Here is a 26,826-nt window from a genome sequence, read left to right on the forward strand (position 1 = left end):
CCTGAAATACTCTGTGCTGCCTTAAACTCGATGGACAGGTCAGGATCCTGTTTCTTTTAAATGCTGCACTGTAGCGCAGCCTTATATAGTGGATCGAGCGGGTTCCCTAACAGCATTTAAAAGAAACAGGATCCTGACCTGTCCACAGAGTTTAAGGCAGCACAGAGTATTTCAGGAGATGAGCGTGCAGATTCAGTGCTGCTGTGAACTCTGCTCTTACCATTACGTAGCTCTCAGTCTGTTACGGGGTCCGTAACGGCTGAAATTACGGGGATGTTTCAGCCTGAAAACATCCCCGTAATTTCAGCCGTAGCGCCATGTGCAGGCGCTTGAACGCCGCGTCAATTACGGCCGTAATTAGCGCTGCTATTCATTGGAGTCAATGAATAGCGGCTCCAATTACGGCCAAAGAAGTGACAGGTCACTTCTTCTACGCGGGCGTCTATTTACGCGCCGTCATTTGACAGCGGCGCGTAAATATACGCCTCGTGTGAACAGACAAACGTCTGCCCATTGCTTTCAATGGGCAGATGTTTGTCAGCGCTATTGAGGCGCTATTTTCGGGCGTAATTCGGGACAAAAACGCCCGATTTACGTCCGTAAATAGGCCGTGTGAACATACCCTAAGGGTATGTTCACACGGCGGGGGTCCGTAACGGCTGAAATTACGGGGATGTTTCAGCCTGAAAACATCCCCGTAATTTCAGCCGTACCGGCATGTGCAGGCGCTTGAACGCCGCGTCAATTACGGCCGTAATTAGCGCTGCTATTCATTGGAGTCAATGAATAGCGGCTCCAATTACGGCCAAAGAAGTGACAGGTCACTTCTTCTACGCGGGCGTCTCTTTACGCGCCGTCATTTGACAGCGGCGCGTAAATATACGCCTCGTGTGAACAGACAAACGTCTGCCCATTGCTTTCAATGGGCAGATGTTTGTCAGCGCTATTGAGGCGCTATTTTCAGACGTAATTCGGGGCAAAAACGCCCGAATTACGTCCGTAAATAGGCCGTGTGAACATACCCTTATCATTGCCAATGTAATCCTCTAAACCGCGCCCTTAATGTGGTGTAATCCTCAAAGCCACGCCCCTAAAGCGGATGCGTTGCAAAAAAAAACAAAAACTTTAATTCTACGTCACAGAAACCAGGAGTACCTCCGTTCTAAATGCGACCGCGCTCTGTCCAATCCTGTGGCTGACAATGCTCGTCACGTGATGAGAAGTGGCGTGTGACAGGAGCGCTTCTGGCTGCGACTTTTCAGGGCTGGTAATGCCATGTGAGAGCCGCGGGTTGTTTGGGAGGGTGATGTAGCTGCTGTGGGTGAGTTGTGGGCGCACGTATAGACCGTCCTGTTCATCCGCCTCTTGTCTGGTGTTAATGGAAGCGTTACAGCAGAACATGCGACGTGCCGGTTAATTGGTTAACAGTGTCCAGAATATGACGCATGCGCTGTGAAGGTATTCTAGATGTAGTTCTCTATTCATCATTGTGGTGGAGGGATTACCTTTGTGGTATAACCTATTGACCGGATACTTTTGTCGTTTCCATTCATTTTGGTGGGGAGAGACCTTGCCTGAGCAATGGGGGATAAAACTGCCTGTTCTGGTAACTGGTGGGAGTCTCTGTTCAAACCTCCACTGACAAATGTTTTGTGAACTATCATTTCCATAGGTTATGAAAGTCCTGAAGTTTCACCGCTGTCTCTACCAACCGTTTTCCAGTCGGAGAAATGGCTTCTTTGGTCGCTTAGTTTAATCCTTTTGCTGCCAGGGGTTTGGACATTTTGCACCTCTGGTAAAGCTCTGTTCCTGCTACAGTTTCTCTCGGCTGTGTGACGGCTATTATTTTTAACGGCCGTCCATTGCATTAAAAACTTCACCCCAATGAGGCTATTCACATGGCCGATTTTTTTTATTTTTTATTTTATTTTAACTGGTTAAGAAAAATGGGGGACACCCCTATTTTTCATAACGAGCCAGCTACAACATAGCAGCAGAAGGGTAACATTACCAGGGTGGGAAGGGCCACGGTTTTTGGGCTTTCCCAGCCTTATAATACCAGCCTGTGGCCGGCCCAGTACCTGCCCATCTCTACGGATGGTCGGATACTGGGTCATACCTGGCTCTTTCTGGTACCCCTGGTCGCGGTGCGTACCAGGGTAATAATGGGGGGTTAGTGTTGGCCTTCTCACCGGTTAACACGAAGCCCTGCCTTAGTAATGAACACTACAATCAGCCAGCGGCCATTACTAAGGCAGTACTAATATCGTTTAAAAAAACAGACATTAAAAAAAAGATTGAGAATAAAAAAAAAAACTGCCGTCATCAAAGTAGTCCTTGAATCCGAAGTAGTCCAACAACCCGACCTGGGAAAAAAACCACATAAAATAAACAATTCGTAACACATCAGCAATAAAAGTGCCTTTGGCAGCATCAACTCTAAATACGGCCCTGGTTTCACCTACACTCTCCTCCCTGGGTCCCCCTCTTGACCTCTGCCTCCTTAGATGCCCCTCTCCCCCTCCTCCCACAGAGCCTCTGCCACTATCTGTGCCCCCCACTACACATAAAATTCTAAATCCTCTTCAGTGTGCCCTGCACCCCTTGAGACTGCCACTTTCCGTTCCCCATAGTACTCCTACTACTTTCTGTGCACCCCCTGCCATCTTTTGTAATCCCTGTCTGATACGCTCAGTGCCCTGGGCATATCCTAACCCCACAAAGAGCCCCTTCCTCAGACTTCTGTCCCTACTCGAGTAAAACTGGCCTGTCTCCTATCTACCCTGTCCCTGGTCTCTCGCAGAGCCCTGCCACCTTTTAAACCCTGCTCAGTTCTTCGTTCAACATCTGTGGTTACTGTCCGAATTGACAAGAAATCAGCCAAAGCTGCAGTTCACAGTTCAATTGTTGTGAGGACATGGTAGCAAGTCAAAAATAGCAGAGAAAAAGCCAGAAACCAATGCAAAGAAGCCGAGGCACCAGACAAAGCTCTCCATACTCTGAAATCAAGTGAAAATGGGGACTGGGGGATCCTGTGACCTTCCACTGGGTGTTTTTAGTGGGTTTTACCCAAAAAATTGATAGATGAAATTCATCTGTTTTTAAAACTCCCGCAGTAGGAACAATAGACCCCAAATAGGGCTATTCATACATGATCCGAGTGACTGCTGTGAATTCTGCCGCTCGCTCTGTTCTCCTCACAGTGAGAAGTGCATGTGAGGAGGAGGGTATTTTGTTGCTCCCTGTAGGAGCTGAATCCCTAATCCCCGGCCACAGCTTCGGCTGAAGCTGTGGCCGGGGATTCCGCTCCAGGAGAAGTCCCTAACTTCACTGTCCATATACTGCCGTTGTACCCACGAGATCAGCGGCAGGAGCACGGCTGTTATAACCCATTAGATGCCGCTGTCAATAGTGACAGCGGCATCTAATGTGTTTGACAGCGGGAGGGAGATGCCTCTGTCACCCTATTGGCAGCACTGCAAAGAAATCACGGGGCACCGTTGGGTTTCCATGGCAGCCGGAGGCCTAACAAAACCTCCCTGGTCTACCTTCAGCAACTGTCTATTAGGGTATGTTCGCACACAAACTCAAAAACGTCTCAAAATACGGAGCGGTTTTCAAGCGAAAACAGCTCCTGATTTTCAGACTTTTTTTTACGGCCGTTTTTGGAGCTTTTTTTGATAGTCAATGAAAAACGTCCCAAGAAGGGACCTGCACTTCTTTTACGTGGCCGTTTTTTTACGCGTAGAAAACATTGCGAAAAACGCTCTGTCGGAACAGAACGCCGTTTTCCCATTGAAATCAATGGGCAGATGTTTGGAGCCGTTCTGCTTTCGATTTTTCGGCCATTGTTCGGGTGTTTATGGCCCGAAAAACGTCAGAAAACACTGTGTGAACATACCCTTAGGAAGTGCCAGAAGCATGGCTTAATAGATTTCCTGTCAATTTTACACTGACAGGCAATAATGCTTTGGTATACTAAGTATACCAAAGCATTATATAAGCGATCAGCAGATCGCATGGTGAAGTCCCCTGGTGGGACTAAAAAAAAAAAAAAAATGTAAAGCAGTTAAATAAAGTTTATGAAAAATATATATGTATGTATTAGGGTATGTTCACACGAGGGCGTCCGTTACGGCTGAAATTACGGGGATGTTTCAGCCTGAAAACATCCCCGTAATGTGCAGGCGCTTGAACGCCGCGTCAATTACGGGCGTAATTAGCGCTGCTATTCATTGGAGTCAATGAATAACGGCTCTAATTACGGCCAAAGAAGTGACAGGTCACTTCTTTGACGCGGGCGTCTATTTACGCGCCGTCTTTTGACAGCGGCGCGTAAATATACGCCTCGTGTGAACAGACAAACGTCTGCCCATTGCTTTCAATGGGCAGATGTTTGTCGGCGCTATTTTCGGGCGTAATTCGGGTCAAAAACGCCCGATTTACGTCCGTAAATAGGCCGTGTGAACATACCCTTACAGTCAAAATAAAATAAAACCACTTTTTTTTCCCCAAAAAGTTGTTTTATTTAGTAAAAGTGTCAAAACAAATCACACATACACATAACTGGTATCCCCGCGATCGTAACTACTCGAACAATAAAATTAACACATAAATTAAACCGCCGGATGAACGGCATCCAAAAGAAGGGGTTAATGACCAGGCCATTTTGCGCATCAATAACCAAGGATACTTTTTTGTTTTCTCACGGTCGCATTCCAGCAGTCGTAACTTTTTTTTTTTTATTCCGTCTATATAGCCGTATAAGGGCTTGTTTTTGCAGGACGAGTTGTATTTTGTAATTGTACCATTTTTAGATGCTTATAATATATGGATTCATTTTTATTAACTTTATTTTAGGAGAAAATTGAAAATAAGCAGCTATTCCAGCATTCATTTTCACATTATAAATTTACACCGTTTACTATGCAGCGTAAATAACATGTTAACTTTATTCTAGGGGTCGGCACGATTACGGGGATACCAAATATGTAAAGGTTTTATGTTTTCCTACGTTTGCACAATAAAAAGCCTTTTAGGAAAAATGTACTTGTTTTTGCATCGCCGCATTCCAAGAGCCGTAACTTTTTTTATTTTTCCGTCAATGTGGCCGTATGTGGGCCTGATTTTTGCGAGGAAAGGTGTAGTTTTCATTAGTACTATTTTGGGGTACATAGGACTTATAGATTAACTTTTATTTTTTATGTGGGGAATGGGAGCAAAAAAATAATTTAGCCTTTTTTTTGGACGCCGTTCATCCGGCGGTTTAAGTAATGTGTTTTATTTTTCGAGTCCTTACGATCGCGTCGATATCTTATATGTGTTATTTGTTCTGATACTTTAAGGCTATGTTCACACGGAGTATTTTGGGGGAGGAATATCTGCCTCAAAGCTCCAAACGGAATTTTGAGGCAGATATTCCTCCCCCAAAATACTCCGTGTGAATAGCAATGATCGCGCCGTTTTTCGCCCGCGGCCATTGAGCGCCGCGGGCAGAAAACACGCTTTCTCCTGCCTCCCATTGAAGTCAATGGGAGGTCGGAGGCGGAAGCGCCCGAAGATAGGGCATGTCGCTTCTTTTTCCCGCGAGGCAGTTTTACTGCTCGCGGGAAAAAGACGCCGACGCCTCCCATTGAAATCAATGGGAGGCGTTCTCGGGCCGTTTCTGCCGAGTTTTGCGACGCGGTTTCCGCGTCAAAAAACTCGGCAAAAGACCCCGTGTGAACATAGCCTTACTAAATAAAAGCACTTTTTGGTTTTATTTTTACTAATCAATTTTTATTTTTTTTCATGAACTTTATTTAACTATTTAACTTTTTTTTTTTTTTGTCCCACCAGGGAACTTTACTTTGCGATCTTTAGATTGCAGATATAATGCTTTGGTATACTTAGTATATCAAAGCATCATTGCCTGTCAGTGTAAAACTGGCATGGCATTTGCTGAAGGCAGACCTGGGGACCTTTGTTAGGCCCCCGGCTGCCATGGAAACCAAACGACACCCCGCGATTTCTTTGCGGGGGTGCCGATGGGGTGACAGAGGGTGCTCCTTCCCTCTATCAAACACATTAGATGTCGCTGTCGCTTTTGACAGTGGCATCTAATGGGTTAAACTGCGCGAATTGCGCGCCTCGATTCCGACAATTGGGGCAGGAGCCAGGCTGTGTATAACAGCCGTGCTGCTGATCGCGTGGGTACACTGGCAGTACCCACATGATCAGAGGACGGATATATCCGTCCTTATGCGGGAACTAGCTCCTGCATAGGATGGATGTATCCATCCTTCGTCGTTAAGGGGTTAAAACCAATTGCAAATCTGTGCCTTTTTTTTTTTCTTCTAAGACAACATGCACACGTTTGCGGATTTTGCTGTGGAAAATACGCAGCAAAACCGCAGGAAACCAAGTAATTCAAAGGAAAAAGGTGCTTTTTTTTAAATGTTTTTTTTTCAGTGCGTTTTTTACGTTTTTCTGCATAAATAGCTGCGTTTTCATGCTGCGGGCTTTGCTATGTATTATTCTAGAACTACAGGGATAGAATTTGCAAGCGGAATTGCGACATAAATTGACATGCGGTTTTGAAAATATGCACCGCGGGTCAATTTACGTCCCAAGAAATACTGCAGCGTGGACATGAGGTTACCTGGAATCTCATAGACTTTGCTGGTACTGTATTACACTGCAGATTTGCTGCACGCAAATCCGCAATGTGTGCATTTGGTCTAAGTACATTCTATAAAGAAAAAAATGTTTAAAGGTGTCCAGAGCCTTTAAGCTCTGTTCACACTAGCGTCATGGCTTCCGATTATAATGGAGCTATGACATCTATGCAAATCCTTACAATCCCAATTGACATTAATGGGTTCCGGTATTTTTGACTGCAAGCATATCCTTGCAGATTGAGAGAGCCCCGTGGAACCCCTGATAAAAAAATAAATAAAATGTAATTAGAACTATATTCTTAAGCTATGTATATATATATATATTAAAAGGGTTATACGGGATGTGTGTTTTTTTTTGTTTTTTTTTTTTTGTTTTTTTTTAATAAAAGGGGCTGGAAATGAAATAAACCAAAAAAGCAATACTCACCTATCCTTGTGGCGATCCAGCGCTGACGCTCTGGCGCCACTCCTGGTGGTTGTTTACACGTAGCATGTAACCATTGCAGCCAATCAGAGGGCACAGCGAGGCTCAGTGGTAAATGATCATATTTCTGGCATAATGCCAAAAATACCACACATGACTGCTGAGCCCTCTGATTGGCTGCAGTGGCCATATGCTACCTGCATGTAAACAACCACCGGGAGTACCATCGGAGCATCCTCGCTGGATTGCCGGGGGCAAGGATAGGTATTTTTTTGGTTTTATTTAATTTCCAGCCCTACTAAAAAATAAATGTTGCATGTCTTATAACCCTTTACAACTTCTATCTCTCTTTACTAAATATACACTTTTTTTAATTTCAGTTTTTCACAGGTTACTCTCTTGTTCTCTGAATTGTTGCTACAAGATGATTTTCGTTCTGCCAGGTCTGTATGTTGGCAGTGTCAGTGATGCTACTGACGTGCAGTCTTTACAGGAGGCTGGAATTACTCATATACTGACCGTAGACAGCACTGAGCTAAAAGACCTACAACACTCCTTTCATAAGAAGTTTATTCATCTTTTGGATGATTCCAGTGCAGATCTTCTAAGCCGTTTGCCTGAATGTTTAGCGTTTTTAAAAGATGCTCTGGAGAAGCCGGGATCATGTGTGCTGGTGCATTGGTAAGTAACATGTGAAAGGAACTCCAGCCATAACTGATATTAACATGAATGGTGCTGGTAAAGACCAGTTCACATGAAGCAGATCTGTGCTGTTTCTGCACTGAAAATCCGCAGTAACGTACAATACATGTGGATGGGTTTTGCAAATCCATAGCGTGTCAATTATTTTTTCTGTGCAGATTCTGCCGCAGATTTCACATGCACATTTTGTTGCAGATTGGCGCATCCATTTTGTACTTAGTCTAAGTGGTTCAGTGTTAGGCAGGACTTTCTGGGATAAACCACCTGACTCATGTGGCCAAACAATGGTACAAAAAAAAATCAACTTTCAGTATACTTATCATACCAATTGTGTGCCATTCTTGCACTGCATGTTTGCGTGCTGCTTCACCTCTCACTGTTTACGATCCTATGTGGTGGTCTTTCATCCATAGTAGTAACGTGTAACTTGAGGGTATGTTCACACGGCCTATTTTCGGCCGTTTTTCGGGCCGTAAGCACCTGAAAAACACGCCTCCAAAACATCTGCCCATTGATTTCAATGGGAAATACGGCGTTCTGTTCAGACTGGCCGTTTTTTTACGCGCCCGTTTTGAAAAACAGTCGCGGAAAAAAAGGCAGCGAAAAAGAAGTGCAGGTCACTTCTTGGAACGTTTTTGGAGCCGTTTTTCATAGACTCTATAGAAAACAGCTCCAAAAACGCAGTGAAAATCGCGAGTGGCTTAAAAAACGACTGAAAATCAGGAGCTGTTTTTTCTTGAAAACAGCTCCGTATTTTCCGTCATTTTTGAGTTTGCGTGTGAACATACCCTAACTGTGTCAAGCGTTGCATAATTATTTCACTATGGTGTTGGGGCACCTCAGTCATGTAAAGTGACATGTCGTCATTAACCCCTTCCCGCTTTTGGGCGTGACTGTACGTCCAGATACAAACTGCGTTCCCGCAAACGGGCGTACAGTCACGCCCTGTAGAAAAAGCGAGCACAGGAGCTGTGCGCGCTTTATCTTCAGCGGCTGTCAGCTGTCATACACAGCTGACATCCCGCTGCGATGATCGCAGCCATTTAACCCCTTCAATGCGGCTGTCAATGGCGTCCGCTGCATTGAAGTGGTTGACAGAGGGAGGGAGCTCCCTCTGTACCCCCCGGACCTCCCCCCCCCCCCCGTGATAGATCGCGGATGGCGATGGTTGCTATGGCAACCAGGAAGCCGTTGCTAGGCTTCCAGGTTGCCCGAGGCAGGACCTAATAGGCTAACTGTCAGATAATAAATGACCGTTACAATACACTGCACTACATAAGTAGTGCAATGTATCGTACAGGGGATCAGAAGACCAGATCTTCAAGTCCCCAGGTCAGTGTAAAAGAAAAAGTAAAAAATGTGAAAGAAAGATAAATAAAAGTTTTAACTAATAAAAACAACACTTGCCCTGTTTCCCTGATCAACTCCTTTATTAGAAAAAAAATGAAAACATGAAAAAAAAACTATACATAATAGGTTTCGCCGCGTTCGGAACGGCCTGATCTACAAAAATGTCACATTATTTCTACCGCACGGTGAACACCGTAAAAATTTTTAATAAAAAACAATGACAGCATTTTATTTTTTGGTCATCTTGTCTCAAAAAAAATGTAATAAAAAGTTGCAAATAACGCAAAATGGTACCAATAGAAACTACAGTTCGTCACGCATAAAACAAGCCCTCACGCAGCGATATCAACTAAAAAATAAAGTAATGGCTGTCAGAAAATGGCGACACTAAAACATGATTTTTTTAGAAAAGAGTATTTTTGTTGTGGGAACGTAGTGAAACGTAAAAAAACTATATAAATTTGGTGTCGCTGTAATCGTATCGCCCCGCAGAATAAAGTTAACATGTTGTTTATACTGCAAGGTGAACACTGTAAAAAAAAAAACGTGCTAGAATGGCTTTTTTTTGGTTTCCTCATCTCCCAAAAAATGTAATAAATAGTGATAAAAAAAAATTGCATGTACCCCAAAATGGAACCAATAAAAATTACAGCTCGTTCCACAAAAAACGCGCCTCGCACAGCTCCGTCACCGGAAAAATAACACGTTATGACTCTCTAAACGCAATGATGTAAAATTATGTTAAATGACGGCCCAGACTCATTTTTTAGGTCCAGTAGAATTTCACTAAATACCTCACATTGTCATTTGCTGGACCCCACAGGTGGACCCCGTAGACGCAGCAGAGATGAGGAAACTTTAGGGCCTTGTGCTGCTTATAGGGCTAGTGAAGAAGTCAAAGATTAGGCAATACTGGAGCGCAGATATTCTGTATAATACCCAATAATCCCGGCCTGTGCATAAAGGATTGGTTCAAAGCGTACCACACCAATCCATGGATTATTCATTCTCCCCATTATTACATCATCCTATTATGACCTGTTGTACTCCGCCCAGCTTACATATACCCTGATGTACTCCGCCCAGCTTACATATACCCTGATGTACTCCGCCCAGCTTACATATACCCTGATGTACTCCGCCCAGCTTACATATACCCTGATGTACTCCGCCCAGCTTACATATACCCTGATGTACTCCGCCCAGCTTACATATACCCTGATGTACTCCGCCCAGCTTACATATACCCTGATGTACTCCGCCCAGCTTACATATACCCTGATGTACTCCGCCCAGCTTACATATACCCTGATGTACTCCGCCCGGCTTACATATATCCTGATGTACTCCACCCAGCTTACATATACCCTGATGTACTCCACCCAGCTTACATATACCCTGATGTACTCCGCCCAGCTCACATATGCCACCACATTATAAGCTGAAATACCAGTAAAACACCAAGCAAAATCTGCGCTTCAAAAGACAAATGGTGGTCCAACTGAGCCTGGCAGTGTGCCCAAACGGCAATTTATGACCACATATGGGGTATTACTGTATTCTGGAGAACCCGCTTAACAATTTTTGGGATGTGTGTCTATGGTGGTACAAGCTGGGCACAACACATTGGGCACTGAAATGGAATATCTGTGGAAAACAGCAATTTTCAATCTGCAACATCTATTGTTTACTCATTTTTGCAAAACACTTGTGCGGTCAAAATGCTCACTACACCCCTAGAACAATTCTTTGAGGGATCTAGTTTCCAAAATGGGGTAACTTTTCCTGGAGTACCACTGTATTGGTACTATAGCTCAATGCAACATGGTGTAAAAAAACAAATCTTGTAAAATCTCCACTCCAAATACTAAAGGGTGCTCCTTCCCTTTAGAGCCTTGCTGTGTGTCCAAATAGCAGTTTATGACCACATGTGGGGTATTTCCCTACTCTGGAGAAGTTGCTTTACAAATGTTGGGGTGCTTTTTCTCTTTTATTTGTTGAGAAAATGAAAAGTTTTGAACTAATGCTACGTGTTATTGGAAAATAATGTAATTTTTCATTTTCACTGCCCATTTGTAATAAAATCTATGAGACACCTGTGGGGTCAAAATGCACACTACCCCCCTAGATGAATTTCTCAATGGTTGTAGTTTGCCAAATGGAGTCACTTTTGGGGAGTTTCCACGGTACTGGTACCCAAGGGGCTTTGCAAAAGCAACATGGAGCAGAAAAACCAATCCAGCAAAATCTGCTCGCCAAATGGCGCTCCTTCCATTCTGAGCCCTTTTATTACCACATATGGGGTATTGCCGTACTCTGGAGAAGTTGCTTTGCAAATGTTACGGTGCTTTTTCTCCTTTATTTGATGAGAAAATGAAACATTTTGACCTAAAGCTACGTCTTAGTGGAAAAAAATTTAATTTTTACTGCACAATTCTAATTAAAATCTATGAAACACCTTGGGGGTCAAAATGCTCACTACACCCCTAGTTGAATTCCTCTAGGGGTGTAGTTTCCCAAATGGAGTCACTTTTGGGGGGTTACCACTGTACTGGTACCTTTAGGAGCTTTACAAATGCTACATGGTGCCGAGAAATCAAACCAGCAAAATCTGCGCTCTATAAGCTAAATGGCGTGCCTTCCCTTCTGAGTCCTGATGTGTATTCATACAGTGGTTTATTACCACATAAAATTCTGAGGTAAAGCTACATCTTATTGAAAAATAATGTAATTTTTCATTTTCACTGCCCAAATCTAATGAAATCTATGAAATACCTGTGTGGTCAAAATTATCACTACACCCCTAGATGAATTCCTCTAGGGGTGTAGTTTCCCAAATGGAGTCACTTTTGGGGGGGGGGTTCTTTGTTTTTGCACCACAAGACCTCTTCTAACCTGACATGGTTTCTGAAATATATTTAAGAAAAGGAAGGCCGAAAAATCCACTTGGTGCTCCTTTGCTACTGGGGCCTGTGTTTCAATCCAGTAGCACACTAGGGCGACATGTGGGATATTTCTAAAAACAGAAGAATCAGGGCAATAAATATTCAGTTCTGTTTCTCTTGTAAAAACCTTTGGTATTACAGGAAAAATTGATTAAAATGGGATTTTTGCAAAAAAAATGAAATTTGCATATTTCCCTTCCACTTTGCTTTAATTCCTGTGACACGCATAAAGGGTTAAGAAACTTTCTAAATGCTGTTTTGGGGTGATTTGTGGGGGTTCCTAATTTATAAGGCCCTCAAAGCTACTTCAGAACTGAACTGGTCCCTAAAAAAATAGGCGCTTGACATTTTCTTGAAAATTTGAGAAATTGCTGCTGAACTTATAAGCCTTGTAACGTCCTAGAAAAATAAAAGGATGTTCAAAAAATGATGCAAACATAAAGTAGACATATGGGGGATGTTAACTAGTCACTATTTTGTGTGGTATAACTATCTGTCTTACAAGCAGATACATTTTAATTTAGAAAAATGCAAATGTTTGCAAATTTTCTCTAAATTTTGGTGTTTTTCACAAATAAATATTGAATTTATCGACCAAATTTTTTCACTAACATAAAGTCCAATGTGTCACGAGAAAACAGTCTCTGAATCGCTTGGATAGGTAAAAGCATTCCAGAGTTATTACCACATAACGTGACACATGTCAGATTTAAATAATGAGGCTCTGTCATATGGTCCAAAAGTGGTTGCGTCCTTAGGGGTTATGGATGACATATTGTTATGTAGGATTGTAAACATAATCCGAATCATTACTGCAGTTTATTAAAGCTCTTATTATTTTATAGCAAAACCCTTTTAAAATGTTGAGAAATTTTATTTGTGTTTTTTTGCCAAATATAGTTTTATAAACTTAGAATTTTGCTTCCATCATACCTCTCGTGCACATCAGACTTCAAAAACGTATTAGTCTGGCATTTAGATAATACCATTTCAGATCACACATCTGCTGTATGGGCTGTCAGGTACAATCCTCAGAGGTGCCGCATTGCAGCGTTGTCCCTTACAAGTGAATACCTTTTACAATCTGGATTTAGTCTAAGGCTTTTTTCACACAAACGTATGTCAAATCGGCCGTAAAAAACTGTGGCGAACTCTAAGACAAAATTTTAAAGTCACATTACTTCGTTGCAAATAAAAAAGATCTTTTGTGTGTCACAAAGTATACAAATGTGATTTTTATGTGAATTTCTAGGCTCTTGTGATACCAATGTTCCGTTCCATCAGGTTTCCACTGCTTTGTGACAGTCCGCATAGGGTAACAGGCTGTGCTGTTTTATCCAGTAAAACTATTGGAAACTTGATAGACCCGTTATATGCCAATGGTGTAATTTTTTTTTTTTTATCGTAACAGATCTGTCAACCGGATTATAATGGATTTACCACATCTGTCACAGATCCTGTTTAAACAGAAGCCATGACGTTGGTGTGAACCAAGCCTTAGCCACTTGGGACAATAGTCAGTTTTAGTACTTTCTCTGTAATCTTTTCAACGCTAACCGCACAGTACATGTTTTTCTTTTAACAGCCATGCTGGAGTAAGCCGAAGTGCTGCCGTTATTGCAGCTTACATGATGAACAGCACAAGATGTACGTTTGAAGACGCTTACCGGAGACTTCAAGACAAAAAATCTGATGTTAAGTAGGTTCTGCTGGAGACTTTGACATGCATTGCGATATTGAACACAGTATAAGGGCTCATGCACACTGCCGTATTATGGTTCCATTTTGTACCAAACTGTAATAGGTCTGACATGGAGGTCCTTGAGGCCTCTACTGTAGATCGCAGTCTGCTTCTGATTTCATGTGAAGACATACATAGTTTTCCTGTCTGATTTCCACAAATCCTACAGAATTATTTTTTTTGCCATGCTGTATCAGACTCTATGTGCAGAGGTCTTATCTCCTAGAATCATTACTTCTAGAGAAGAATATCTATGAAGATTTGGAGGTCATGCAACTCCTCACTAAGGCCGGATTCACACGAGTTGCTGCGTTTTGCACGCGCAAAAGGTCCGAAAAATGTCCGTGTGTCATCAGCATATGATGCGTGGCTGCGTGATTTTCACGCAGCTGGCATAATTATGACACTCTGCTTTTATGTTTGTAAACAGAAAAGCACGTACATACGCTGCGTGAAAATCACGGACTGTCTGAACGGCCCCATTGACTAACATAGGTCTGTGCGATGCTCGTAGCACGGACGTATTATACGTTGGTCTTAATAAGCCCTTAGAAACAGTACGGCCTCCATGCACTGCTGTACTGGCTGCGTGCCTGCATGCATGATCCCTGATGAGAATATAATGTTACTGAAATAGTGGTAGTTGGCAAATAATTTTTTCCCCAAATGTTTAGCCACAGGCACGCTATCGTCTCTCAAACTTGTTTTCAAAGACGGCTGCCAAAAAGTAATACTTGAAATGCTAATTTATATATATATATATATAATACAGAAGTGAAGGACATTAATGGTTTTTATTTATTTCCTATTGCTTATATAGTTCCAACATGTTCCACTGCGCTGTACAGAGAAAAAAAATGCATGCAAAATCTGCATCAAATCTGCACTGTGTGAACAAGGCCTTAGAATGTTTTAAAGTGTGTGTGTGTGTGGAAACCAAAGTACCCGGAGGATATCCACACAAACAGGGAGAACATACAAATTTGATTCACGCAATGGAACAGCTCTACTAATGCAATTCTATATTCTTGCATAGTTTTCACTAAACAAAAATGTGTGTAGAATGGCATATTTATGATGGCCCATCAATAACTTTACCGTGACAAACTATGGCTAATGCATAAAGTCATCCATCACTTTTTCCGTCACTCATGACATCACCCATGCGTGGAGACCACCCATCTCAGGACAGGAAACCTGAGGAGATAAAGAGGTTCACACACCCTCCACACCTCCGTTTCCGGTTTCCTGTCCTCCGGATAGGTTGTCCTGGGGAGCTTCTGCTCCCATTAGAGATATGTATCTAATTTTTTGATTTATCTTCTCACCTGGGGCTGAGGACTGGAAGTTGAAATGAATTTGCCTTCCTTTCCTGGTATGGAATAAGTCGTTGTAAAACGCAGCCTATTTACCTAGTCCGCTTCCCTGTGTGCTGCCTCCTGTCTGTTTATGTCTACTGCGGCTAGGTCGGGCAGCATGCTTGTCCGGTGACTCTTTCCTTCTTGGAAGGAAGAGTGGTAAACAAGCTGTGGGCAGGTAGGATTCTCAGTGTGGGCTGGACTGTCTGGGATGCGTCTCAGGCACTTCCGGTTTGGCTGACGGCACTTCCGGTTTGGCTGACGGCACTTCCGGTTTGGCTGACATCACTTCCAGTGGCATCCGACGTGCCGGTAACAGGTGGGAGGTATCACAGTGCTGCTGGGCGCTATATAAATAGGCAGCAGGGAGGCAGCCAGCTCCTGCAGGTCCTCTGCAAAAACTAGGCTTTCAGCCTATAATCACTGTGAGCTGTAAAACCAGAGACATCACAGTGGTGAATCACCATGCCTGATACTGGCAATGTCCATTCATGAAGCGCTGACCCATCAGATGCCCCCAGGCCTCCGAGTCTGGTATTTGTCCTGTGGGATGATGGGATCCACTGAACATTTGGTAAGATGCTTTTTCCATTATCTTAATGGTTTCTCTCTATGCCTTGTATTTTTATAGACTACTAAAGTGGTCAAAAGTCCAGCTCTAGTAAAGCCAGGACTTGAGGAATTTGTAAAAAGTCTTTATGATCTTCTTACTCTAAAGCCCTTTGTCAAGTCTGCCTGGATAGGGTCATTGCTGAGCAGGCGCTTTCTTTAATAGACAGTATCAAACAAATTGTGAAGCATGAAGCAGCTTCTTCATTGGAAGCTTTTAAGAAGAAGAGTTCTCAGGCTAGTGCCTCAGGTGCACCCTTTGCTCCCTTTATTGCTGATGGGTTCTTTGGCTCCGCTTCAGATGAGGGCGAAGTAGCCTCTGAATCAGACTCATCTGATGAAGAACAGTCTGGTAGTACCGCCTTCCAGGCAGAAGATACCGAACATTTGCTAAAAGCAGTAAGGACAACAAAGGGGTTAGAGGATGTCAAGGAATCCTCTAAATCCATGTCAGATTTAATGTTTGATGGATTAGTTCCTAGACAGAAAAGGGTATTTCCAGTACATCTGAATGTGAAAGCCCTCATTTACAGAGAATGGAAGAATCCTGACCGGAAGTTCTTCATTCCTTCCTCCATAAAAAGGAAATATCCCTTTTGAAAAGGACTCCGCTACTTGGGATAAGGTCCCTAGTGTGGATGCTCAAGTAGCTAAAGTGTCGAGAAAATGGGCCCTCTGCTTTTGAATATTTGGGGAGTTTAGGGGATCCCATGGATAGAAAAGCAGATACATACCTTAGGAGGTCCTGGGAATCTTCGACAGGTAGCCTTAAGACCTAATATTGCTGCCACTTGTGTGGCTAGGTCTATGATGGTTTGGTTGGGGCAATTAGAGCTACACCTAAAAGATAAGAACCCAAGAGAACTCTCTCGCTTCCTTTGGGAGTCAGGTTATTTTTTTTCTGAAATAGATCCAGACCCTCCGAGGGAAGGAAGGTTCCCTTTAACAAAAAGTGTAAAAGGTTTATTTTTTCCCAGCAGGATAAAAAATAAAACCAGTCAGCAATGACGTCAGGCCTCGGGGGGGTGGGGGGGGGGGGGGGGGCTCTCTCTCTTTTTTTTTTCTTCTCAGGCCTGGGGAAACCTCTTAACCAACCCCTGAGCACTAGAGAGTATATGAGAGGGTTTTCAGACTAGAGTTTCTCTCTCTCCCTGGGGACAGTTTATCCCAACAAAAAATCCAACAGATATTTTCAAGAGACAGGCCTTACTAGAGGAAGTCCAATCCTTGAATCAGAAGAGGGTGCTAGTCCCGGTTCCCCGGCAGAGATTGGAAGGGTTTTTAATCCCCCCTCCCCTATTTCTAATAAAGAAACAATGGCAAGTATCAGGGTTATCAACCTCCGGTCCCTAAACAAGTTTTTAACATACAAAAGATTCAGAATGTAAACTATTGCTTCAACTATCAGTATGTTGTTTCCCCACTGTGTAATGGCCACATTAGACCTAGAGGATGTGCATTACCATATACCAATGCGTGCGTCCCCCCAGAGGTTTTTAAGGCTGGCTGTCTGGATAAATGGAAGCCTTCTCCAGCTCCAGTACAAGGCTCTTCCCTTTGGGGTCTCTCAGGGCCCCAGGATTTTTCACAAAGGTAATTTCAGAAATAGCAGCCTTTGTCAGAATCTAGGAGTTATTTGTAGTATCCTATCTAGACTTTCGACTGATTTTTGTCCTGTCACCAATCTTTGACCAACCACTGTCAACTCCTCTGCTCCTACCCTCTGGGACCTGGGGTCAAATATAAACCGGGAGAAAATCAGCTCTAGCCCCCTCCACAATCAAGGGTTTCTTTAGGGAATTCAGCTAGACTCCACTTGTCAGAAGTGCTTTCTCCCCGATCAAAGTCCAGTCCCTAAAGAACAGGGTAATAAATCTCTTTATTTCCCACCAGTGCTCCCTCCGGAAAGCAATGTCCATTCTAGGCCTTATGACCTTCGCTAACCCAGCAAAAAGGTGGGCTCTTCAGGGGGAGATTCTTGACTATTGGGGTGGTTCCTACCTCTCTTTGGACACCAAATTGAGACTCTCTTCTGTGGTGGACAAAGGTAGAGAATCTCCAGTCTGAGATGCCCTGGTCGGTTCACAACCTGGTCAGCCTCACCGCAAACGCAAGTCCACGGGGTTGAGGGGCTCACTTGGGAGAGGATCTCTGGCAGGGAAGATGGGATTTTTTGACCAGCTCTTCCTCCTCAAATCTCAAGAGACTGATGGCCATAAAGCAGGGTCACCTATTACAGGGAAAGGATGTCCGAATGTATTCAGACAATTATGTTGCAGACTTCCTTAGCAGTCAGAATCAGGCAAGACCAGTAGTGCTTGAACAGAGATATTTTTACGCAGATTGTTTCCAGATGGGGTCTTGCTCTGATGGATCTCTTTGCCACCAGAGAGAACAAGCAAGTAGGGAAATTTTACTCTATGAACCCTCTAGATCATCCTCTAGCTGTGGACTCTTTGTCATTCCTGGGGTCAGGAATTGAGATTTGCCTTCCCACCCCATTGTCTGCTTCCCAGGGTATTAAAGAATATCAGGGAAGACACAGCTGCAGTGACTCTGATTGCTCCAAGGTGGCTCAGGAGAGCCTGGTTCCCTTGGCTCATGTCTCTATCAGTAGCTCCTCCTTCTTTTTCAGGGTCCCATTTCCATCTCAACGAACTTCAATAGATGAAATGGAATTTGAGAGGTTAATTATCTCTAGAAAATGTATTTGAGGCAAGGTTGTAGACACAGTTTGCCAGTAAGAAGTAAGTGACATCTATCCTCTACTTGAGAGTTTGGAACACCTTTACTAAGTTTGTAGGTTCAGAACAAGACCCTTTGACAGATCCTAACATACCAGTCATTCTAGACTTCCTACAGGTAGGTATAGACAAACTACATAGACCCATTACTCTGAAGGTCCAGATCACAGCATTGAGTCCCTTTTTTTTTTTAATGAAAATACTTCTATCAGAATACTAATCATAAAATGTACTTTCCTTAAGGCCATTACTCCTGCCAGGAGGATTTCTGAGATGCAGACTTTTTTTCAGCTCACCCCCCTTATACTAAGGGAATGGATGACAGGGTGATCATTAAACCTCTCCCCTCCTTCCTTCCAGGATGTCATTCAACCTTCCTTCTTTCCTGACCCAGGGAACATTCAGGAAGAAAGATTCCACTGCCTGGATGTCAAGAGATGTCTTCAGAGATATCTAGAGGTTACATCTCATTGGAGGAAAGATGAAAATCTTCTCCTACAGTTTCAGGGACCTCGTAGAGGTAGTAAGGCTTCTACAGTATCCATTGGCAGGCAATACATTTAGCTTATGTATCCTTATCTCTTCCTCCACTGGTGGGTTTGGAGCTCATTGAACCAGGTCTGTGGCCACTTCCTAGGCTGAGAAAGCAGGAGCCTTTCTTTCTCAAATTTGTAAGGGAGCTACGTGGATTTCTCCACATACCATTTTTTTTTTTTTAAGACATGATCGTCCGCAGGTTCTTTTTGGAGCAGATTCTTCCTTTGGTAGCAAAGTCCTGCAGGCTGTTGTCCCTCCCTGATGACTACTAGTCCAGTCTCGCATCGGTGCTGTCACGAGCAATGGAAAGACAGTAATTACTTACCGGTAATTGTGTTTTTGGCGCTCATGACCGCACCCTATATATTCCTTCCCTTATAGATTTTATTTGGTACAGAGAGTCTGTTAAGTCTCTATCCTTTCCTCCATGTGGAGGTCTATAGGTCAGGGTCTGGCCTAGGCAGTATAGGGCTATAACTTTCATCTCTGCCTCTTGTTTTATCTTTCAAGAAACATTTGAACTTTTTTTTTTTCACTCCTCCGGGTACTTCCTTTCTTGCAAATCACTGAGGTGTGGAGGGGGTGTGAACCTTTTTATCTCCTCAGGTTTCCTGTCCTAGGATGGGTGGTCTCCTCGCATGGGTGCTGTCATGAGCTCCAAAAAAACAATTACCAGTAAGTAATTATTGTTTTCGGTCTACAAACGTTTTTTTTTTTTTTTTAGTGAACACCGCTCTGCAGGAAATGATAACACTCATGGTCACACAAACACTGTGGCTGCTGTCTTGTGCTGCCAACTGTCCATGGCAGTACGGGGGTTTGATGCAAAGTCACAGGGGGCCACTTCCCTGTTTCTGGAGGCTTAGATGCCTCGGTCACTTTTGACCATGGTATGTAAGGGGTTACACGATCAGGGGGTTAGGGGTTAAACAGCTGACACATTCAACTTACAGAGCGGGCCCAGCCTGTGAGCCCGCCGTATATATACGGCGGATGTCTGGAAGGTGTTAAAAAGGGTTAGGTTCCCTTTAACTCCTTATAGCGTACCTAACTTTTCAGAATAATGTCATGTGTGTAAATAAGGGAAAAACACTATTTCTGTCCATTATATGATTTGCATTCTGCATTTTTTTTTTAGCAGCTCTCCCCTCTGCAGGCTCTGTCTTTTTCCCAGTTTTCTCTGAGCTAGCGGGCAGAGCTATCGTCTTCTATACACAGCACACATATAGGACAATCCTACTCTCCTCTCTATCTATAGCATGTAGCTGAGAATCCAGCACTAGAGTGAGATCTAGCACTTACCAGGAAGCTGTAGCATGTCTGTTTGTATCCTATTCACACTGCTCCTGCTCCCCCTCCGTAGACTTGTATAGGCAGCATGTCTATATCTGACTCCCTCTTCTCCCTCGCCTTTCTCTCCCCTCTCCATAGACTTCTATTGGCATTCTATGAAGAGACAAACCCATACTTTCTGCAGTCCGTCAATTCTGCTCTGTAACTAGGGACGGATTTTTCTTTACAACAGGGGGTGGACAGCAGATTACAGGATGGGAGGCACCTAGTGGCAGTAACTTCACACAGAATTAGCATGGATAAAACAAAAAAGTTTTAAATAGTAAGTGAATTTCAAAATTGATATGTCAGGTATACTATTAAAGCAGCATAAGATGTTTGAAAAGTTAGTATCCATTTAATGCAAAATGACTTGCATATAAGTCTCTGAGGGGTCTCAACTTGTTGAGGCGATCATGGCCTGGGTCACTTCTTGGGGGGATTTGGGAGTTGTCTGAGAAGTGCATGAAGCGCATTAGAGTCTCATAGCGCGTTCGGGTCATGACCGCAGCAAATACAGTGGTGCTATGGATAGCGCTAGTAGCCCAGTAGGAGCAGATAGAAGGTTTTTTTACTATCCCCATATTTAGTGTAATTCCCAAAAAATGTTTCATTTCACAGACTGTTGTGGGGATCCATCCTCTGGCATAGTAAGAGCTTGGATTTTGGGTGACAAATTGCCTGGCGTATAAATTTGTCTGCTGGACAATTAGTTCCAGGACCTGATCGCCTATAAACAAATTAAAAAAATTATAGGGGGTAAAATTTGTGACATCAGAGTTGATGCCTGGAGTCGCTGTAAATGGCGGAATTTGGGGCGAGAAAGAAACTGCAGGATCCCACATTGCGGGAGGGACTGCAGTACTAGGCCCGGCTCCTGACGCTTCACCGGTGACCGCTGCGTCCACCACCATAGGGCTGGGGGGTCCAGTGGCAGAAGCAGAACTTGTCGCTTTCTGAGCCAAGTTCTGCTTCTGATGCAGTGTCCGTATCACTGCCGGAACCGCTAGAGCACAGCAAGGTGTACGCCTGCTCTGCAGAGAACATTCTGCGGCTTCAGCGGTTCATTATTTTCTAACACTAAACTAACAAGTACATTTTTTTTGTATTTTTTTTTTTTGTATTTTTTTTTTTTAATATAATATAGACACAACACTAACTGAAAAAAATACGGTAAACCGCAGTTAATTACAGCAACTAAAACTAATTCAGCGAAAAAAAAAAAAATTACGGAGATAACAAGTAATTACCGGTAATCTGGGGTGATTACGGACAATATCGGAACACTGGCGAGTACGTATGTGGTGTATTTTACAGTATAATACAGCACAAGATTTGTGTAGTATTTCCCTCTCTCCTCTCACAGATCAACTACAGTGAGAGGAGGGAGGGAAAGAGCACAAATCCTGTGCTGTATTGTGAAAATATGGCACTATGGTCACTGTGATAGGTATATCACAGTGACCATCTGATCAGGGACCAATTATCAGGGTCCCTGATCAGTTTCTATTTACAGGCAGAATAGCTGCCTTAGACTGACAGCGCATGCGTGCGCCATTTTTCTTTTTTCCCGGCAGTTAGGGACGGGGGACGGGGACGGGGGACACGATCGGTGGCAGCAGGGGGCCTAAGAAGCAGTTTTTTTTATCTCATTTGCATCAGCACATTTATTGTAACGGCGGTCGCCGGTATGGGGACCGCAAACAGCGGTCCCCAGTCACTGCTCCAAGCCCTCAGCTACCTCCGGCAGCTGAGAGCAGGGAGCTAAACCTCCCCCCGGCGGCGCTATTTTATTCCGATGCCGCGACGTAAAAAGTCTATGGCATCGGAATAAAGTCCGTTAGTGACCGACGTAGAAACACGATGGGCCGGTCACTAACGGGTTAAGCTAGGGCTACTGATCTAACGAAAAAATAAATAAATCGCTGCTTATAGGAATTCATTGAGCAGCTTGGAAATCTCTTCAAAATCGCTCCAGACAAGAGTACAGCTCCGAAACCCCAGCATGGAGCGATTAAAAAAAACAAAAACGCTAGCAAATCGCTTGTCAGGAGCGATTTTGAAGAGATTTTAAATCTACTCCGTGCGTTCCTATGGACATCTATTTATCGTTCACTACAAAACAGAAGTCTAGCCCCAGTCTTAGGGTCATTGTCCTGCTGGAAGGTAAGCCCCCGTCCCATTCTCAAATCTCAGGCAGATTGAAACAGGTTTTCTTCAAGAATTGCCCTGTATTGCGCTAACTAAATGAATGGAGAGGAGTGCATGATGCTGATTGGTCAGCGCCATACACTCCTCTGTACAACGCCCACTTGGTCTAAAGTAAAAACACGCCCACTTGGGCATTAATCAACTCATTAGCATAAATCTAAAATCGCTAATAAAGTGGTGAAAACAGATAGTTTTTTTTAAAATAAAAAGCATTACTGTCACCTACATTATAGCGCCCATCTCCTTATGTAGGACATAGGCAACTTATAATCTGGTGACAGAGTCTCTTTAATGGTGTTGTAGACTCAAGGGTCTTTCAGAACAGGGGTATTTATACTGACATGTGACACTTTGAATGCACACAGGGGGATCGTATTCAACTAATGATGTAACGGCTGAAGTAATTTGGTTTGATTAGACCTCGTTTGGGGTTTTCATAGAAAACGGGGTGAATACATACGCACTCACAGCTTTTAAGTTCTTTGTGTGTTTTGTATTTTTAAACAAGATATTTTTTTGTCATTCCACTGTATACGTTTTTGTCCGTTCTCTTACATAAAATCAAATTTAAAAACCATTTTAATTCCAGGTTGTAATGCAACAAAACAGGAAAAACATCAAGAAGGGGGGGGGGGTACTTTCACAAGGCTATCTATCTAAAAAATGGGATGGGGTGGCAAAATACATACAAAAGATTCCAGGACAAAAATATGGCTATGTTAACCAGCCTTTGTCACAGCCCTGACTGAACATGAGCAGAGCCAGCTCCATATTGAGCCAGAAACACGGAAGCAATTCAGTTCTGCAGAAGTCACCTGTGACCGCTGGGCACCTCTCGTGTAGACTTGTGTCTATTTGTCTTAAAATCAAACCTGTATTGAATAGCCTAAAAAAGAACTTTGATGTTTCTACATTTCATGACACACGTTTTCCAGACTGATGATTGGGTTTATACGTTTCTTTCAGAATCCTTGAGGAGTTTGTTAACCAGCTATCAATATTTGAAGAAATGGGTTGCGATGTGGATATCAGCAGTGCGAGCTACAAACAGTACCGCTTACTGAAGCTGACCCAGAAATACCCCGGTAAATACTAGGAGGGATTTTATTTTTTAGCGTTGGAAAAGAACGTATTTGCATATTACTAGTTGTTCTCTTTAACCACTACTACTTAATATGCGCAACTTTATATGGGCCTTGGGGAAAAAGCAAAGTGAAAGTCTATGTTAACAGAAGAGCAGGACAATATAAGAATTGCTTTATTACGTGGTAAAATGAATGGCAGCCTGCCTGAAAAATCATTAAACTGCAACGAACATCTTCCAATGTGCATTTTTGTACTGTGAAGGGGAAGCTTTGATTGACTCCATTACGATGCGTTGCTTATGGTCTGGACGGTGTCCCACATGCATCAACTCCAGGTGTCTTTACTAACAACTTTCTCCTCCTCAACGGCAGACCTTTCTGCTCTGAATGCCAATATGAAGAGAGTATCAAGATGGCTAAACACCACATATCGATTGAGCCATATGAGGGCTTGTTTTTGCAGGACGAGTTGTAGATTTCCACGGTACCATTTATTGTACAATATAATGTAGCGGGAAACTGTAAAAAAATATATATATTTGTGGGGTGGATTAGGAAAAAAACAGCAATTCCTCAATCTTTTGGGGGGTTTGCTTTTATGGCGTTTACTGTGCGGTAAAAACGGCATGTTAGCCTTATTCTGTGGGTCGATACGATTACAGCGATACCAAATTTAGTTGTTGTTTTTTGTTTGTTTTTTAATACTCGTACAAGGGAAAAACTGATTGTTAAAAATAAAATTGTAGTCATAACTTTTTTTTTTTGTCTTTTTTTTCCCCCTTGAGCGGTATGGGAGCTTATTTTTTGCGGGGCAAGCTGTTGTCTCTATTTGTACTATTTTGGCGGTTTAAATTTTATGTGTGTTCTTTTAAATTGTGCTTGAGAGAAGATGGGAAAAGGGATTTTATTTATTTTATTTTTTTATTTAAAAAAACGTATTTTACTGTTTTTTACTTGTCCCCCTAGGGGACATGAACCAGCGATCGCTTGCATGATATACTGCAATACTATTATATCGCGGTATATCGTGATACTGACGCTCTCCTATGAGACGTAGGGCTTCATAGGAGTACAAGGATGGCAAACATGGGGGCCTTCATCAGGCTGCCGTGCCAACCAACGGCACCTCACCGACGTGTGACGTAGGGGCCGTTGGAACGTTGCAGGAGGCCGCCCCCCTGTTTCTATTCACTTAAATTCTGCTGCACTATTGACCGCAGCATTTAACGGGTTAAGCGAGAGGGATCCCGTGCGTTACCCAGAATACCCATACTCGTTCTATGGAGCGGGCTCAAGCCCGTGGGCCCGCTTCATTTTCCCCCACCCGATGTGCGCCGTATATAGACGGCGGATGTTGGGAAGGGGTTAATAATAGATAACATATGTAGAGAGCAACGGAGGTACATATTAGATTAAAATAGTAGGTATCATTAAAGAGGCTCTGTCACCACATTATAAGTGCCCTGTCTCCTATATAAGGAGATGGGCGCTGTAATGTAGGTGACAGTAATGCTTTTTATTTAAAAAAACGATCTATTTTCACAACGTTAGGAGCGATCTTGGTTTATGCTAATGAGCTTTCTTAATGCCCAAGTGGGCGTACTTTTACTTTCGACCAAGTGGGCGTTGTACAGAGGAGTGTATGACGCTGACCAATCGGCATCATGCACTCCTCTCCATTCATTTACACTGCACTAGCGATATAGTTATATCACTATGTGCAGCTACATACACAAGCCCTAACATTACTACAGTGTCCTGATAATGAATACACATGAAATCCAGCCTGGACGTCATGTGTACTCAGAATCCTGACACTTCTGACTCTTTTCTGTGAGATTCCGGCAACGGATATGAAATCTCGCGAGATTACGAGGTAAACGAGATTTCGTATCCGTTGCTGTAAATCTCACAGAAAAGAGTCAGAAGTGTCAGGATTCTGAGTACACATGACGTCCAGGCTGGATTTCATGTGTATTCATTATCAGGACACTGTAGTAATTCTTTGTATTATTAACTTTTATACAGTTTTCCAATATACTTTGAATTCCTCACTACTGCTAATCTCTGCTTGCTGTCAAATGGGAACCATCATGGTAAGAACATCGTTTTACCCTCAAACTATGTAAACTTTTACAAAACTGCACTGATTTGCGGTAAAACGGCTGCCCCTTTCGTGTGTCATGTGATGGATGTTCAGGTACTGATTACAGTTAGAGTAAGTGTATTCTCATGTGCTGATTGGCACCGGTAGTGTACTGCGTAGCCAAAATCCATGCAACACATGAGAATACACCCTATCAGAGCTCTATCTTCTAACAAGACCTGCACCTCTGTGTACAGTCAGGGACTAGGACTTAGATAAAAAATTGCACTGCTGTGGAATTTGGAGCGCGCAAGTTAAAATAAGCTACAGATTTGTAACACTAACGGGAGTGTATCTTCCACAACCCGCCTGCATCCAGAAAACGTGGAGCTGCCAAAAGAAGCCAGGAAAAGCCTAAATAGGTTTAATTTTCATAAAATAATAAAATAAAATGAACCCAAGATGAAAATTACTCTTTAACCCCTTAGTGACCAGCCCATTTTAGGCCCTAATGACCAAGCTATTTTATTCGTTTTTCTATAACTTTTTTATTTTTTCGTCTACATAGCTGTATGAGGACTTGTTTTTTGCGGGATTAGTTGTGCTTTTTAATGGCACCATTTTTGGGTACATATAATTTTTATATTAACTTTTATTAACCTTTTTGGGGGGGATTATAAAAAAAACCTGAAATTCCGCCATTGTTCTATGCGTTTTTAAATTGACACCGTTCACTATGCGACGTAAATAACATGTTACCTTTATTCTATGGGTCGGTACGATTACGGCGATACCAGATATGTAGAGGTTTTTTTATGTTTTACGACTTTTGCACAATAAAAACACTTTTGAACTAAAATTATTTGTTTTTGCATCGTCGCTTTCCAAGAGCTGTAATTTTTTTATTTTTCCATCAATGTAGTGATTTTCTGGGCTTGTTTTCTGCGGGACAAGATGTAGTTTTGAATGGTACTGTTTTGGGGTGCATGGGACTTATTGATTCATTTTTATGACTTTTTTGGGGGGCAATGGAAAAAAATTGC

The 26,826-nt window shown here is 42.9% G+C and overlaps 1 protein-coding gene across 6 annotated transcripts in view; it reads left to right on the plus strand.

Moving 5' to 3' along the window:
• Nucleotides 1–1,145: 1,145 nt before the first annotated feature.
• Nucleotides 1,146–26,826, plus strand: part of DUSP12 (dual specificity phosphatase 12) — a 34,615-nt gene continuing 8,934 nt past the window's right edge. Inside the window, exons 1-4 of one of the 6 annotated variants that reach the window (XM_075833473.1) lie at nucleotides 1,146–1,458; nucleotides 7,464–7,764; nucleotides 13,666–13,779; nucleotides 23,579–23,697. In XM_075833473.1, coding sequence (XP_075689588.1) covers nucleotides 1,446–1,458; nucleotides 7,464–7,764; nucleotides 13,666–13,779; nucleotides 23,579–23,697 — 547 coding nt within the window. In that variant the 5' untranslated portion in view covers nucleotides 1,146–1,445. Of the gene's footprint in view, nucleotides 1,459–1,548; nucleotides 1,607–7,463; nucleotides 7,765–13,665; nucleotides 13,780–23,578; nucleotides 23,698–26,826 lie in introns of those variants that run through there. The other 5 variants (XM_075833476.1, XM_075833475.1, XM_075833477.1 and 2 more) reach the window with 5 other exon arrangements.

The sequence above is a fragment of the Rhinoderma darwinii genome, chromosome 7 (assembly GCF_050947455.1).
Source record: "Rhinoderma darwinii isolate aRhiDar2 chromosome 7, aRhiDar2.hap1, whole genome shotgun sequence".
NCBI classification, from domain to species: Eukaryota; Metazoa; Chordata; class Amphibia; order Anura; family Rhinodermatidae; genus Rhinoderma; species Rhinoderma darwinii.